Raw genomic sequence first — 16,965 nt, 5'->3', positions numbered from 1 at the left:
GAGGATGTGCCTGATGTGCCACAATATCTTGAGAGCACTGATTAATTCCTTGTCATTGTCTATACTGTTAAAGTTGGAGTGCTCAATGCCATATTTTGGGAAGGAGTGGTTCAAATCTAGTTATGAATCAGCACATACTGGAATAGAGAGAGCATTAGTCTCCCAGAAGTAGGTGGGTAAGTTTCTACAAATTTGCTTTTCTTAAAAACTACCTTTTGGAAGCATACATACAGAATCTGTTAGATGTTTTCAATCATTTGAAAAGAGAGGCAAACAAGAAACTTAATGATGATATCCATTTCAGTCAATTTCATTTCTCACATGATAGTTCAGGGCTGTTAATTGGGGAAAAAAAGTTCTAGATACCATTTTTGTCCAAAAAAAAGTATACTGACTGCTCCGATTACATTTGATATGAATAAGGAATGTTCTAAGATTCAGAACATCTTATTTTTATACAACTGAAGTTTTATGATAAATTACATCATGCTTACTATTACTTCTCACCTATGGCTTCTTCAAATGCAAAGAGAACTTTCTTCCCCTGATCTATTAGTTGTTTGGCTCGATTTCCCATCCATTTAAAGCCAGTTAATGTTTCCTAATGAGGCAATAAACAAAAAGAAAAATAACTCAATACCATCTAAAGAGTAATGAAAATAAAAAGAGCAAAGATTTGTATAAAACATATTACCTCAAAATGAAAACCTTCCTTTAAGGCAATGGCCCTCAGGATTTTTGAAGAAACTGTGCTGGACAACATGTACAGGTCTTTAAGAGCATTTTGATCTTGATTCTTTTCTTTCCAATTGGTAAAGAGCCACCAACCTAAAAGAGCCCCCGTCTCGTTTCCAGAAAATACTTTCCATTCACCACTGGGGAAAAAAAACGACTTAGCCATCAACAGAGCAATCTTGAAAAAGGACAGTGGAAACAATGAGGGAGAAACCCCTCAGAGGCTTTGTGGCACGGTGGACAGAAAAAGCTGGCCTGTGACTCAGTAAAAAACAAAATGAACACATATAGGACTAAGAAGATGGAAAAACAGATTCCCATCTATTAAAAACAAATAATATCAACTTGTCAAAAATCTGGCTGTCTTAAGAATCCTATAAATATTTCTCTATCAAAGAGCAAACAAATGATAATACTTTTATTTTAACTTTTGTGCACATGCTCTGGTCTTAAAGTAGATTAATACTTCATGGAAATATTAATATTCTACAAGCATAAGCTTAATTTGATTTTAGGTTTTGCTCCATATTACTGATTGTGAATAAGTGATCAATTGGAATTTCTCTAAGGTCCATGACCAAAACCAAACTGATAATCAAAAGGCAGACAAAGAATTCTATATTCCCCTGTTTGTAATCAACATGATTAGAACAAATCCTTAATCTCAAAGCTGGGGCTGCTAAATTAATATCATTTTTTGATTGATGCTACTTTATCTATCAGCACAAAAATATCCACATGGGATGATTTTGCATCATACCTGCACGGGTAGCCTATGGATATACCATAAATTATGTACTTGGAAGCATTATCAGTGCACTCATCAGAATCAAAGGACATAATGGTAGCTATGTAAGGGAAAATTTTATAAAGTCTCAAACAAAAGTACACAATAATGAATATTAAATTTGTAAAATTTAACTTAAAATCCTTATAGTTCAATATTTTGCTGTGTGCTAGAGAAATAGAAGTACTTTAAAATTATTACTATCCCATGTGCAAGCTAATAAAAAATTTGTTAAAATAATAAACTCCCACATACATGGGATGAAGCCTATATTCATTATGTAGTTCCACCAGTAATAGTTCCTTCCCAAAAGACAATGCCATAAAATTGCATGTTAAAAATAAATGTTTTTAAAAGCTGTTAAACTTACTTTTCTTGCTTTTCTGCTACTGCAAGTCGATCAGCATCTGGATCATTTGCTAAAATAATTTTAGCCTGTGTTTTTTCAGCCAGAGCAAAGGATAATGTCTGCAAAAGAGGTAGAAGAAAACCATTACTTTAATCAAGAAAGAAATAATTTTGAATTCTCTTTTAAACTGAAAAAAATTCCAATCTAATGAGATTTCTAGAGGTCGCTGTAGGTAGGCATTATGTATGACGTCCTGCAATAAACAAAGGTTACAACCATAGCGGAATGAGTCACAACTAAAGCTAGTCTGTATAATTCACTGCAGCCATCTTGGCAACAGATGTGTGGTAGGACCAGTACCTCCACACTGTCTAGATAAGGTACACAGTAAATAGATTATATGACTATTCTACTTAGTTTAATTTTGAAAAAGGTTTCAAGTAGCAGCCACAACATAAAGACATACTCCAAGAATCCCCAAATGATGCAAACTTACAGAATACATCTCATTTTCACTTCTAGTTCTTTCTGACATAAAGGCAGCATGGGATATGACATTAAACAGCACAGCATTCTCAGTCAAAACTGAATGATGTACCCAATATGGAAGACCCTTTGGGAAATCATTAACTAGCATATGTTAAAACAAAAGGCTTTGGGTGAGGAAAGAAAATGTCTATTTTATTTAAAGGACAGTATACTGACTGCTAAGAAATCTTTATTTGTTAACTGTTTTGAACATACTAAACCGTTTTTTATTTTTAAAAAATTGGGGATGGGGGGGAGGCAATCAAGGTTAAATAACTTTCCCAGGGTCACACAACTAATAAGTGTCTGAGGCCAAATTTGAGCTCAGGTCCTGCTGACTCCAAGGGCTGGTGCTCTATCCACTGTACCACTTAATGGTCCCCTAAATAGTTTTTTTAAATCAGAAAAGTTACCAAGACACCTTTACCCTCTTCAGGATTTGGGTATTTCACTGTTGGAAACTCTGGATCAGGAGCTTTCTGTTCAGGAACTGCATCAGGAGGGACAAAGCCAAAGGCCTTGAACGCAGACTGTACGAAGTCATGGCCTACCCCATGAACAGAAGTATGGACAAATTTCAGTGCTGATGATTTGTTGACATCGCTGAAATCACATAAATCAAAAATATTTTAAACTCAAATATTACTGTCATTAGAAATGGTAATGTTTGGAAACTGACGAGGTGAAATTCTTTAAAAAAGCTAATAACCACATTGCATATAATTATAAAGATGTCACTAGGTTAATGTAAATAAGTTGCATATATTTCACTTTTCTATAACAACACAAAAAAACTTTCACTTTTTTAAAACTAAAACCATGTATTAAAGAAAAATGCTTTTTACAAAGATAAAGCATTTAATTCAGTTAACACCTACAAAAGCCAGATTTTATAGTACAGCTTTTAAAGATTACAATCAATTTGCTCTACTTCAAAAACATCATGAAACTGTTATTTTGAAAGTTAGCAAAAGTGGAATACGGAGAACTATTAAACCAATCCAACCAATCATAAACAAGGAGTATTTTCTGAAAAGCACCCAATTTTTACCTGGGGCAAGAAGATCCAGAGAAGCCAAGTGCCCTATTTTAGGTGACTTGTCTAACTAGATCATCTGGATCCAAACCCAGCATATTTCCAATATCCTACATTAGGCTTACTATCAGTTTAGTGTATAAAATACTGGCAGTCAAGATACTTTTTAATCACAGGATTTTAGAGTTGACCAGAACCTTTACATTGTCAGAGGGCTCCCACTATGGTGAATGTGATTAAGCGATAGAAATGAAACCCAGACCAGTCAAATATACTATCATATCAGTAACTAATAGATCTCCTTCCCAAGGGCTCTCCAACATTCTCCAATACAGGAATTTCACCATTAAAATGCTAATCCTGCACACCTCAATCAATCTTATCCTTTCAGAAAGGTAAAAAGTTGATCTATTTGAAAACTAGAGTCCAAACTTTATAGAATAAGGAATGGAGGCTCAGAAAGATGAAGTGATTACTAGCCCAAGAATATAAACTAATTAAAGGCTTGTCTGGGATTGGAAGCAAAGTCTTCAGAGTTCTTTTCATGACATGTGGTTTCAATTACAGGTTAGGGAGTAATCCATATAATCTGGTTCAATATAAGGAATAACATGTATAACTTACAAAAAGGTGTGAAAGTATATCAAAAATGTATAGGGACATAACTGGCAGGATGACAAGATGTTACTTAATATTATAGGATAATAACAAAACTAAATTATGCTGAATCAGGCAAATATTTAGCAAGTAACTACAACATAGCTTTTAGTATGTACCCTAAGTACCTACAACACAGCTCTATACCAGATGCTAGATGGTCAAAGGTGAAGCTAGACAAAGACTGTCTTAAAGTCTGAAATTCAGCAGGAGTGTAGAAGGAAGGAATAGGACAAGGACAGAGATAACTGGAAATCAAGCTATAATACAGGGAGTACATAGAAGAAATCTAGGAGGAAAAGATCATGTATGATTGTGGAGCTAAAGAAAGGCTATACCTTCAATTCAAACACACTACATACCTACTGTGTGCAGAACACTGCTAAATACTAAAGGAGATTAGACTAAGCTTCGTCTACTAGGGGAGCACAACAAATATCTAGAGAAGACTGAAGTGAAAAAAAGTTGCTTTTGTGTAAAGACTTAAGAGGATCCTGGAGAAAGTTTCAAAGAAGTCAAATTGAACTTAACTTATAGACTTAAAAGGATACAAGGATCAAAGTAAGCACAGGCATGGAGGTGAGGAGAGTGCAATAAGCAGAGATACTGTTAGCTCACACCACAATCCCCCACCTCCCAGTGCCCCCTTCCAAAATCACTCTGTATTTATCTTGCACATACTTGGTATTTACTTAGATGTACCCACTTTCCTATGAAAGTTCCTCAAGGCTAAGGACTGTTTAATTCTTGTCTCTGTATTCTCAGCACAGGTGCCTAGGCTGCAAAGCACACATAGTAAGTTATCATAAACATTTGATTATTATTTAAAACTTGGGAAGTTTCCTGGGTCAGATTCAAACGGAAAGAACAACCAGACTCCTAAGAACTGCAATCCTGGGCCCCACAGGGGTCTCACCTTATTCTTTTGCTCTCCTTCGATGACAGTTAGCTCTGTCGTATGAAGGTTAGTCTACCTGGCTACAACCACAAAGTCTGCCTGACTACAGACACCTTCAAAGGGTAGCAGCAGCTTTACTGGTGCCTTCATCCAGTTTACTGCCAACAGCTGCTTAGAACTGCTGAAAAGATTAATTGCCTGGCTTCCTGATTGTGAACTGCTGACCACAAGAGTTAGCTTTTTACTTAAAGTCCTTTTGCTTTTACGCGTAAAACAAGTTCCTAAGAATCCCTCCAGGACAATTTCAGGAGTCTGATGTCAATCAAATGTGTCAACATAAAAATAGTTCTTGTGTATTTTCTCTGTGCCTAGCACAGTGAATTTCAAATAGCTGCACTATGTTTGTTGAATGAATAGCTGAATAAATTAAACCACATTTCAGATAAGGTTTTATTTGGCCAATACAGAGAAGACTTATTTACCTATGAAAGCAATATTTCTTTAAGTCTTCAAAGTAATCATTATTGATTTTTGAATACGGATCATGAAGAAGTGGGTTGTTATTAATTATACTGTCATCCCAGGCTTTAGTCCATGGTTCCTGATTTTCTTCAATAGCTTGAGAAATCCCTTTGTCATGAGGAGAAATGATCTGAGCTCCATTATCCCAATAGACCTAAAGAATCCAATGAACACAAGAATTGGCACAAGATTTTTACTGATAAACACAACCTTAGTGCTTAAGCTCTACTTGAAATATAAGGGAAAAATACAAAAATACCTTGTAACCATTATCCTGCTTTGGATTATGGGAGGCTGTGATCATGATTCCTGCACAAAGATTCAGATGCAAGACAGTATAGGGCTGTAAAGAGATTTGAAGATAATGAATAAACATTTTTGTGTATGTTATGGCATATACTTTTAAATGGATATATTTTTATAGATTTACTCATTAGTAATCTTTTAAAATAACTAGAACAGTTAAATATGACAACATGTCATTTAACTTCTAGGTGCCAAAAACAAGCAGTTACAGAACATTAATGAGGCTTGGAAATGACTAGATAGTAACAGAATGCCTAAGTTAAAGTATGACCAAAGAATTTTTTCTTTTCCATAGGTCTTTTAGATGAAGAATCACTCCAAATTTAGCTAGGCCATTTCTTAGACAACAGAGATAGTCTGCCACCCAGTCAATTCCTGAAACCTCTCTAGCTCAGCAAAACCTACCAGAGCTTGATCAGTATTCACATAGCCTTTAAAAACCCAGTTTTACCTCCACTTCACAATAAGGCCATAGATATAAGACTTTGGTAGAAGTTGTCCCAATTCTACGAAACCTTTCATCTCTTTCTACTTGCTCTGAACTCAAAAGTGGTATTATAAATGTGGGTTATAATTCAATCATAATAGCTTCTCCAACATTTAGCACAGTTCTATTAACACTGTATGTGCTTAATAAATGTTAAATTCAAATGACTTTCTACAGTAGAGAAATGAATAAATAACATTTTATTTTTCTTCTACTACAATGGAAAATATCCACTGGCATCAAATATTATCAACTGAAGGTAAAAAATTATTTTTTTCATAAAATAACATCCAGATCTCTTCAATCAAATAAAAAATTTGAAGCTAAATGATCTGCCATCTAGTGAGCTACATGATTAGTTCCACAGCTTCCGATCAATAGAATGAGAAATTATATAAAAACAAATTAAAGTCTTTTTTTTGTCTTTATGATACAGCTTACATTTCTATTTAATGCAAGTAACAGTATGTAAATCATGCCATTGCTATACATCTTAAAAATGTATTAACATAAAAGACTACATTCTCAAAGTTCTGTCAACTAGCAAAGCTTTTCTTAATATATATTCATTTAAAGAATTTAATGAATGTCCTACTAAATCATACAAAATGTTTTTTTATTGCTCTTAAAAGGAGACCTCCCTCCCTAATTAGCAAAAACGAAATAATTAGGTTAATAAGATAGTTTGAATAAATTTCAGTCATGAATAATAGGTTATTTAGTTAGTAACTGAATAGGGAATCATTGATAATTATATAGCTGGAAAATCTCCAGAGAGGAAAATGTGATTATTAGATGAAAATACTTTTCAATGTAGAATTCTCTTAAGTTGTATAGAATAATACCCAAAACAATAAAAAGTAAATTTAATTACTCAAGAAGAATGCAATCAGAAATTAATTGCCATATATATAAAACACTAAAAACTGTAAACATTAGGCAAATTACTCATAATGGTTCAAGAATATATGGGAGAAGTCACACTGGACAGGGGAAAGTTATTTAATACACAGCTGCTAAGTTACTATAATCCCATAAAATACAAGAAATTCTTTCTTGTTTTTCCTGTAAGTTCTATCTAATCCTTGCCCCTATTTTGGGACAGGAATTTTTTTGAAAAGGGAAATGGTTACTTACCACAAAGGGAGTTGGTGTTATATTAGAAAAGAGATACACAGGAATTCCCTGACTGATAAAAGCTGTTGCAGCTAGCTGTGCAAACCTGGAAATGCAGAATTATATAGGAAAATGAGGATTTTTCTTTTATGAAGAAGCTATCAGAAACCTTGAATATATAACATACACACACTATTATGTACTATTACTAACATCAAATAAATTATTTCATTCACTGAAAAAGCAAGAAAACACACATGTGAAACCTTTTTACATACAGAGCTGAAAGGGACCTTACAGATCATTTAGTCCAGCTCTTATTTTACAGATAACAAAAAATGACTCCCAGAGACGTAGGGACTCAGCCAAGGTCACAGAGCTAATTGGTGATGAACCTGAGTCTAAAATCTAGGTCTAATAAACAATTCAGTGAACTTCATGCTATAGTGCTTCTGGAGGCAGAGTAGATAAAAGCTCCACTGTCTTATCATGTTTGAAATTGGATCCAAAGGGTGAATGCTACTTCTGATATGTAAATTACCTTTCATAAGATCATAGATTTTGAATAAGAAGGAACCCTATTATTTTGCATAGAGGAACTGTTTTTAATTATGTGTAATGTAATGGCACGGAATCAGTCAACAACTATTTGTTAAATGTCTACTAGGAGACAGGCACTCAATTAGGTGCTGGGGATACAAGTACAAAGAATGAAGCAACGATGCTTGAGCTGCATCTTAAAGGAAGAGAAGTTATCTATGAAGTGGAGGTGAGGGGAAAAGTGTTTCCCAAACATGAAGAACAACCAGTGCAAAGGCACAGAGGTTAAGAGTCTTAGTGCCGTGTAAGGATCTGAGGAGTCCAGTTTGGCTGTATCCCAAAGTGCAAGAATGGAAGTAATATCTAATAAGGCTAGAATGATAAGACTGGGTAGGACTTTAAAAAGAAAACAGGAGTTTATAAGAATAAATGAGAAAAGGCAAAGAAGACACCCAAGGACAGATGAAACACTCACCTTAGGGAATTAAGAAGGAGATAAATAGCCAGCAAAGGAGACAGAAAAGACGCAGTTAGAGCAGGAGTGGCACCTCTGAAGCTAAGGGAGAAGAAAATATCTAGTAGCAACAGAGTGGACAAAGGTGTCAAACACTGTAGAGGTCAAGGAAGATCAGGAATAAAAAGACTAAAAATGTTGTCATTTGCTGCAGCAATTAGATGGTTATGGTGACATTAGAAGGTGCAGCATCAGTAGTGGTGAGAGAGTAGAAAACAAATTAAGAGTTGGAGCAAGTGTAAGTAGTGAGAAAGTAGAAGGTGTGGGTGGAGACATTTAAAAAAAGTTTAACAGCATGAGGAAGGAAAGTAATTGGGTATGAGGGGGTGGGAGAAGGTGGGCGTCATCTTCAATTATAATGGCAAACTCCTTGAGAATAAGAGGCTGATCTTGAATATTTTTGTTTTTCCCACAAATACTGAAACAGTGCTGGGCACACCGTAATCTAAGGATTTCTAATAAATCCTTCAAGGCTTACAGGACCAGTTTGACTTCAAATGAGTAAATAATCTACCTCAAAAGAATTATATTATGACCCACACTTTACATTACGTTAATAAGAGTCAAAATGATTCATTAAAAGATCACCCTATAGTGCTAAAACAGGAAAAGATGTCTGGAGGTTGAAGGTATTGGATAGAGAAACAAAATGAAGAATAAATGTAAACCAGATCTAATTTAAAACTATAATTCAATAACTAACATTCACATGTTTTTATCTTCAACAACTATGAGGCTTTGCAAAGGAAATCACTAAACTCATACAAAGGCACACAAAACTGTGATTCAATATATTCTTTACAAATGCAGAACAGTACTCTCTAGCCATTTAAAAATCCATGCATTAAAGAAATAATACATTAAGAAAATAACATGCTTTCATTAAGGAGAACTTTTTACATTAGAGACGGAGACCATTCAGAACCACCTGGGTAGATCCTATTCCCCTTGATTTAAATATTCAATTCAGCAAAATTTTATTAACCTGTCTACTATGTGCAAGGCATATGCTAGCCTCTTGAAATACAAAGTCAAAAATGAAAAATCGGCTTCACTCTCAGAAAACTTACATTCTACTGGGGGGATACAAGTAACCAGGAAATAATTAAAAATCAATTATTTAATTAATAGATTATTAATAATTAATTATATTAACCATCATTACTAATTACTTAGTTGATTATTAATTAATAATTATATTAATAATTAATTTAATTTAATAAAATTTTTAAAAAATAGAAAATAATTGGCGAATTAACTAGGGGGACAAAGAAAGACTTCCCACAGGAATTGGTGTCTAAGTTAAACCTTGAAGGAAGCTAAGGATTCCAAGGCAGAAGGGAGAAGATGCACTCTAGATACAGGAGACAGTCTCTACAGAGGCCCAGATGGTCTCCCATATTAAAAAATATGGTGCAAAGACTTAGCATATATCCAAGTTTTAGTGTTTTCATTTTCTTTAAATGCTGTACACACACATCTCCATCACTGTTTTTCAGTTTTTTTTGGTCCATACCTATGATTTCATGGTATAGAGATGAGCTCCCTCCATCAATGCAGTGGTCTGAAAAAGAGCTGCCTGGGATAATAAAGTTAAGCCACACAGTGAGTATATGGCAAAGAGGCTATTACAAACCCAAAAGATCCTGATTCTGAGGCCAGAGTTCCAGACACTAGCTCTCACACTGTCCCTAAGTAAGAAGTTACTAATAGAGAAACAGATCTATGCAATTCTCTTCACAATGCCTGGATGGTACCACATATACAGTTCAAAACTTGCAAAATTTTTTGATGATCTTAGCTATTAAATTTTTACAGCCTAAAATGCTCATGTTAAATAACCACCTGTCAGAAAAATCTAACTTCTAAATCAAGGGAAAGTGCTGGGAAAGGAATAAAAGGTTCTGTTTTACAACTGTATGTAAGGAAAACTACATATGAGAATTTAGTGGGTGTTGGGGTTGTTATGTACGACCCTATGTGAGGTTTCTAGCTAATGTCAATCAATTAAAAGAACAGAGGTCCTGTAGAAGAAAGATAAAAGGAAAGGGAAAAGAAAAAATAAGAACACAGTTGTCACTGAAAATTATCATAGTCCATTAGGAATTTTATTAAATTTTCATTAATCTTGTTAAATTCTATTTTGTTGATTCAAACTGAAAAGCAGAATTTACAAAATTTCCCAACAGAAATTACCAATTATTTTTGAAGCTGAAAACCAGCTGTAAGCTAGGCAAATATATCTAAATACTCAAAGTACTGAATAGTAAGAAGAACACAATTATTCAAAATACCTTTTGCTGCTACCTCCACTGGATGAGTCAGCTCGAGCATCAAAGCTAATCACCACACCTCTTTTCTTTACATCACTGAAGGCTTTTTCCAAATATCTGCACAATCCCTTAAATATAAAATATAAACCATATTCAAATTAAACTCATATTAGTTTTAAAATTAAACTATTAAATATTTAACACTGGCAAAAATAATTAAAATTTTTCTCCAGTTCCTCTTGGATATCAGAGTTCCTCAAAAAAGAAATCACTGGTAATAAAACAGCTTCAGAACACATTAGTGACCGTTAGTGTCATTTTTCTACATGCAAAACTCTTAAATGAAATACAAACAACTATGAAAAAAATCAACTCTGAATTGAGTAAGTTGAATTATTGGATGTAATAGAAGAAAATCTAGAAAACTGGGCAATAAGTTTCATCATATTACATATTATTTGAATTAAACTGACAATAGCTTGATATTGGACTTTAAAGGAGAATTGTGCTCTTTAAAGAGCAACTAAGAACAACCAAAGTATCCTAGAAAAGAGCCCTTATATCTCAGTTTGAAGGTTATAAAGAAAGGCTTTTAAAATGGGAAAAGTCCCACATATACAAAAATATTTATAGCAACTTTTTGTGGAGGTCAAGAACTGGAAATCAAGGCAATGTCCATCAAGTGAGAAATGGCTGAACACGCTGTGGTATATGAACATAATGGAATATTATTGCGCCATAAGAAATGACAAAGAGTCCAACTTCAGAAAAACCTGTTAAGATTAACATGAACTGATGCTGGGTAAAACGAGCAGAACCAGAAGAACATTATACACAGTAAGTCACAGTGTGCGAGGAATGTTTCTGATAGACTTAGCCCTTCACAGCAATGCAAGGACCTAAAACATCCCCAAAGGACTCTGGAGGCAAAATGCCACCCACATCCAGAGAAAGAACTATGGAATTAGAATGCAGAATGAAGCAGATGATTTTCTCTTGTGTTATGTTTTGTTTCGCTTTTTCTCATGGCTTCTCATATTTGTTTGAATTCTTCTATGCAACATGACTAATGCGAAAATGTGTTTAGTAAGAATGTTATGTGTAGAACCCATAAGACTGCATTCCATCTCAGGGAGAGAGGGGAGAAGAAGGGGGAGAAAATTTAAGACTTACGGAAGTGATTGTTGAAAACTGAAAACAAATAAACTAAATTTTTTAAAAAAGGAAGGCTTTTATATGATATGCTGACTCAATACTGGCACTTTGCCCTGCTCCCATTTCTAGGCAAGCTTTCTTTTTTTCTTGATATTCAAGATCATATTTGAAACAAGCAAAGGGGAAACAAACAAAACGAAAAAACAAGAAAATATTAGGTACTCATATTTTATTGGTTTCTATAGAGAATATTTATTACAGGAACGGCAAACAGTAAGATCCTGAATTGTGGCACTGAGCTGTAGAAAAATCTGTGGTTCAATCCCCAACACCTCTTACGTAGTTCTGAGAGGTCCTCAGAACAAAGTCTAGAGGATACTAGACTAGACTTTATGGAGCCTGTAGCTACAAGCCCATTTCCCCCAGGAAGGAAGATGGGCAAAGCGGTCACTAAGTTCTTTGCAAGGGCTTAAAAGTAATTTGATTTAGGACATCTGGAGGTGGGCAGAGACAGGAAGCAGATCAGTTTCAGTCCAAAACCCCTTGGGATTGCCATTACTTAGTAAGTTGTTTGATCAAAGGAGGTTTGGGGGATTTTTTTGTTTTGTTTGTTCTGTGATTGTTATCAATCTAGGAAACTTGTGGTATTTTCACATTTTACTAGTGCCAATCCACAATGAACCTTTAACTTACATTTAACCTCAAACGGTTGCCTGAAATAATGACATGTTAAGGGGCTTGGTTCAGCCATGTCACATAGCTAATATATGTCAAAGACAGAATTTAAACCTAGTCTTTCTAACTCCATAGCCAGCTCTATGACCACTCTATTACACTCTCAGAATTATTTCTTACCCACAAGTAAACCTGGCCTGAGAAAACAGAGTTCCACAGTATCAACGGACTGGAAAAGGGCTTTTGGAGGTTTACTCCTTATATTCCTATGGGTCAGGGAGCATTTTAACAGTCTGGGATGGTGTTGTAGACCAATTATATTCCAAAAGTAACCAAAAGGCAGGCTTTGCAAGTGAAGTAAATCCAGGAATTTTTTGCCCATCACTGATATAAATATGTATATATAAATATATGTGTGTTGTGTGTCACACACATACACACACACATCGGGAAATTAGGAATCTACTTTTATTGTAACTGTGCTATGAATTATAAAACCTATACTACTTTTTAGGCCAGGCACAGACATCAGTAAAACTAATCTACATTTCATTACTATTAAAATGATATTTACAACAAGCAGGACAGTTCTGAAGAAAGTTAAATGCTGAATTTATTATTATACTCTGTAATGACAAACTTGCAGTTTCATATATAATTCCCTCTGTTCTTCTATGTATATGGAAATACTAATTTTATTTAGTGTTTAAGTTCAGAATAGAAAACCAAATGATATTCAAACAGAAACTTTTAAAAAGGCTTGAAATAACTGCTTTTTTGGTGAAAGTTTTTATCACAAGTTTTTTGATATATAATCAATTTAATAAGGGACTCTGACAGAATGAACAAATGATAACAGATAAAAATAGCAACATTTTTACTTGCATTTCAGATGAAAGTAAGCAAATTAATTTCTTGGCTAGTCTGGTAACTTTCTGAAAAAGTTTCTCAGATACTTTATCTATCATGAAAATATAAGAACTATATAAAATTGTTTATCTAAAGGTCTGTGACCTTTTAAAAAATAATTTAATAACTATTTCAAAACAACTGGCTTCCTTTGTATTGCTCTAGGTTTTATATTATATATCGAAAAACATCCTTCTAAGGAATCTATAGGCTTCACTGGACTGTCAAAGGGGTCCACTACACAACAAAGTTTAAGAACCCCTTTCTTAAAGGCAGCATGAGATCTTCATGGTACTAGTAGCACAAATAAGCTTCGGCAAACTATTTGGACCATAACCTACTAGTGTGATTCGCTACATACAGAACAGATCAGAAAATATATATGTTATTAAAGCAAATTAGTTCTGCCAAAATGAAAAAATATGCTGAGGCTACTATTAACAGAAATAAAGAAATAAAAAATAAATCAGTACCTGAGTAGTCTGGATAATAGTTAAGTCATTCATCTGTGAAATTCCTGGTCCCATGGCAGCTCGAAGGCCAGCCGTTCCAAACTCCATTCGGGAGCCAAAGCATCTCTGTAGTTCTTCTCTATTACTACTAGCAATCATTTGTTTCACCATTTCTGAAGTTTTAGGATTCTGTAAAACATAGTCATATGTGCCACAATAGTCAAGTGATTAGTAGAAAGAGAAATCTAAACTTTCAAATCACCCAAAAAGTAACTCTGACTCACATGAAAATCCATAAACATCTATTTTCTCTTTTAGGTTTCCTAATGCTACAGAACTTCAAGGTCAAATATTAACTTCTCTTTCTAGGAAGCTGAGTATAAGAATAGATGTACTGTGTACATTCAATATTATAACACAATCCTACTGGAAACAATATTTGTAAAGACAATCAACTTTGAAAGACTTAGGGGCTCTGAATAATACAATGACAGACCAGAATTTCGAAGGACTCGTGGTGAAATGAGTTACCCAGCTCCAAAGAAAAAGCAGATGGACTCAAAATGCAGAAGCCTATTTCTTTCTTTCTTTTTTTTTTGGAGGGAGGAAAGGGTGAACTTGTTTTGTATGTATGCATGTTTGTAATGGGTTTGGAGTGTGTTGTTTGTTTTGTTTCCTCAATGAATCAAAGAGGGAGAAGAGGGAGAATTCTGACCTGAAAGAAAACTGAATAAAAAAGAGACTTTGGGTAGGCTCTCCTTTGTAAACCTGACCATCTTCTATACGTTATTTTGTTGTAATTTTACTTTTTCTTACCATAGTTTCCTTGTAAAGCTCTTATATTCCACTGTCTTATATTCCAGTATCTCCACTGAATTAAGTTGTATCTAAGTCCACATCTGGACAACGGTCTTCAGGGAAAACCCAAGTGTCCCAGAGAGGCCAGGCCCTAGGATATTGGATACTGGTGATAGATATGGTTTCTGGGATTTGGGGGATATTTTTTTAACAGGGCTGTACAGTAGCTTCATGAAAAAAAGATTTAAGTGATCAGTAAGCAAGCTGAAATTCAATCCTTTTAATGTAAACCACAGCACATTCAAAATGATGCTGATTAGATATCATGAAAAGTTAAATTATGTTTCATCTATCCATACTCTGCCTCCTTTAGCAGGGACATTTACAAGCAGGTATGAGAAGTTTCCTTTTGATAAATATTAAAAAAATAAATATATATAAAATATAAAAATAAAAGCGAAGACTGAAGAACTCGGTTGGCTGGATGTGTTTTATTATCTATCATGTGAAATATGGTTCCAATGACAACAAAAAGGAGCTCTTCGCATGATTCTATTTGATTGAAAATGGGACTATGCTAGCACCGCACAAATTTGAAAATTTAATGACAACTCATTTTTTAAAAATATTTAGGAAAACAATGACTATCCCCAATAATATTGTGGAATACTAGCCTTTAATTATAGTAACTTACATCTGTTACAAGCACATGGTGCCATTCACAATACAGTGCAAACAGCAATGGATTTGAGTCAGAAAACCTGGCTCCTCCACGTATCATCTGTATTTCCCCACAGACACGCCCTCAAGTCTGGAGGACCTGCCTCTGACATCACCCCCGTGAACCCCCTCCGCAGCTCTGTAGGACCACCCCCGAGCCGGGCTGCTTCCCTAGGCCGGCCCCCGGACCACGGTGAGCCAAGGTCGGAGGCTCATCCCCGCCGGCCAGGACTCCTCCACTCGGCCGTCTCCCACGCGTGGGAGGAGGGACACTCCGAGGAAATCACGGGGTTTCGTGTCATGAACCCTGGTGGTACTCTGGCGAAGCCCACGGACCCCTCGGAATGCTTTTAAATATGTAACATTTGTGTAATATTGCAAAAGGAAACAGTTTTAATTAGAGCAATATTTTTGGAAGGTAGCTGCCCTTCCCCGATCCATTCAAATGCACAAGTGGCCGGCTCCAGGTGAAACGAAACCTGCTCCGGCTCCGAGCCCGGCCCCGCCTTCCTGCAGCAGGGGAAACTGAGGCCCGGGAGGAAAAAACAGCCCCCCTGGGGGGCAGCATCCGGCTGCGGCCAAATCTCGCCCCGTAGTCCGGCTCCTCCGGGCCTGGTCCAAACCCCGGGGGGGGCGGGGGCCGATCGGGAACAGGAAGAGATGAAGAAAGGGAAACGCGGGGGGGGGGGAGGGAGCGAGGAGGGGGGAGGGAGTGAGGAGGGGGAGGGAGCGAAGAGGGGGGGACGGAGTCAGGACGGGGGGACGGAGTAGGGAGGGAGCGAGGAGGGAGAAGGAGGAAGAGAGAAAGCAGGGAACAGAAGAGACGGAGATGAGGAGGTAGGGGAGGCAGGCCCGGCCTTCCCCAACCCGACCCTCACCTTGTCCCACCGCAGCCACTGCGCGGCCGCCTGGTCCAGCCGCGAGTCCCCTCCCGGACCATCCCCCGCCGCCACCGACACGGCCGCCGCCGCCGCAGCCGCCACCGCCGCCCTGGTCGCCATTCCGCCCAACTGCGTGCGAACCGGATCGCGTTCTTCGCACTCAGACTCCCTCTTCTCCGTTCCGAGTTCCCGAGGAAGAGCGTGAAGGAGCCTCCGATTGGTCGCGAGCCAGCGCCCAAGCCCCGCCCCCAGACCGGTACTGGTCTAGCGCCGGGGGGTGGGCGGTGACTCCCGGGAGAGAGCCCCGAGGCCCCGCCCCCGACTCGGGCCGCTGGGGACCGTCTACGGTTACTTAAATTTTTTTCAATTAGCCAACGTCCGTTTTCTGTCCCTCCCACCGCCTCCCGTTAAAAAAGGAAAAGAGGAGCAGAACCCTGGTAACGGATCTGCATAGTTACGGCAAATCTTTGCCCCGTCCAGATCCCCACTTGTCACCAGGCAGGTGGCATGCGTCCTTCTCTTGGCTGGTCCTGGCGGTGACCAGAATGGTCAAGGCTTTGGTGAAACACTTCTGAGCACGTGCCGGGCACTGTGCTAACTGAACTGGAGGAGTGCCCTCCATTGCCA

General features: G+C 36.9%; 1 protein-coding gene across 2 annotated transcripts in view; it reads right to left on the bottom strand.

Moving 5' to 3' along the window:
- PGM2 (phosphoglucomutase 2) overlaps positions 1 to 16,571 on the bottom strand; it is a 32,267-nt gene extending 15,696 nt beyond the window's left edge. The window contains exons 1-10 of one of the 2 annotated variants that reach the window (XM_072620456.1): positions 16,336 to 16,571; positions 13,961 to 14,128; positions 10,770 to 10,876; positions 7,443 to 7,527; positions 5,772 to 5,855; positions 5,473 to 5,666; positions 2,813 to 3,002; positions 1,893 to 1,990; positions 695 to 875; positions 508 to 601 (exon numbers count right to left, since the gene is read on the bottom strand). In XM_072620456.1, coding sequence (XP_072476557.1) covers positions 508 to 601; positions 695 to 875; positions 1,893 to 1,990; positions 2,813 to 3,002; positions 5,473 to 5,666; positions 5,772 to 5,855; positions 7,443 to 7,527; positions 10,770 to 10,876; positions 13,961 to 14,128; positions 16,336 to 16,458 — 1,324 coding nt within the window. In that variant the 5' untranslated portion in view covers positions 16,459 to 16,571. Of the gene's footprint in view, positions 1 to 507; positions 602 to 694; positions 876 to 1,892; positions 1,991 to 2,812; positions 3,003 to 5,472; positions 5,667 to 5,771; positions 5,856 to 7,442; positions 7,528 to 10,769; positions 10,877 to 13,960; positions 14,129 to 14,755; positions 14,889 to 16,335 lie in introns of those variants that run through there. The other variant, XM_072620455.1, reaches the window with a different exon arrangement.
- Between the last annotated feature and the right edge of the window lie 394 nt (positions 16,572 to 16,965).

This window comes from Notamacropus eugenii, chromosome 6 (genome assembly GCF_028372415.1).
Source record: "Notamacropus eugenii isolate mMacEug1 chromosome 6, mMacEug1.pri_v2, whole genome shotgun sequence".
Classification (NCBI taxonomy): domain Eukaryota; kingdom Metazoa; phylum Chordata; class Mammalia; order Diprotodontia; family Macropodidae; genus Notamacropus; species Notamacropus eugenii.
This window is presented reverse-complemented; position numbering and strand designations above follow the sequence as displayed.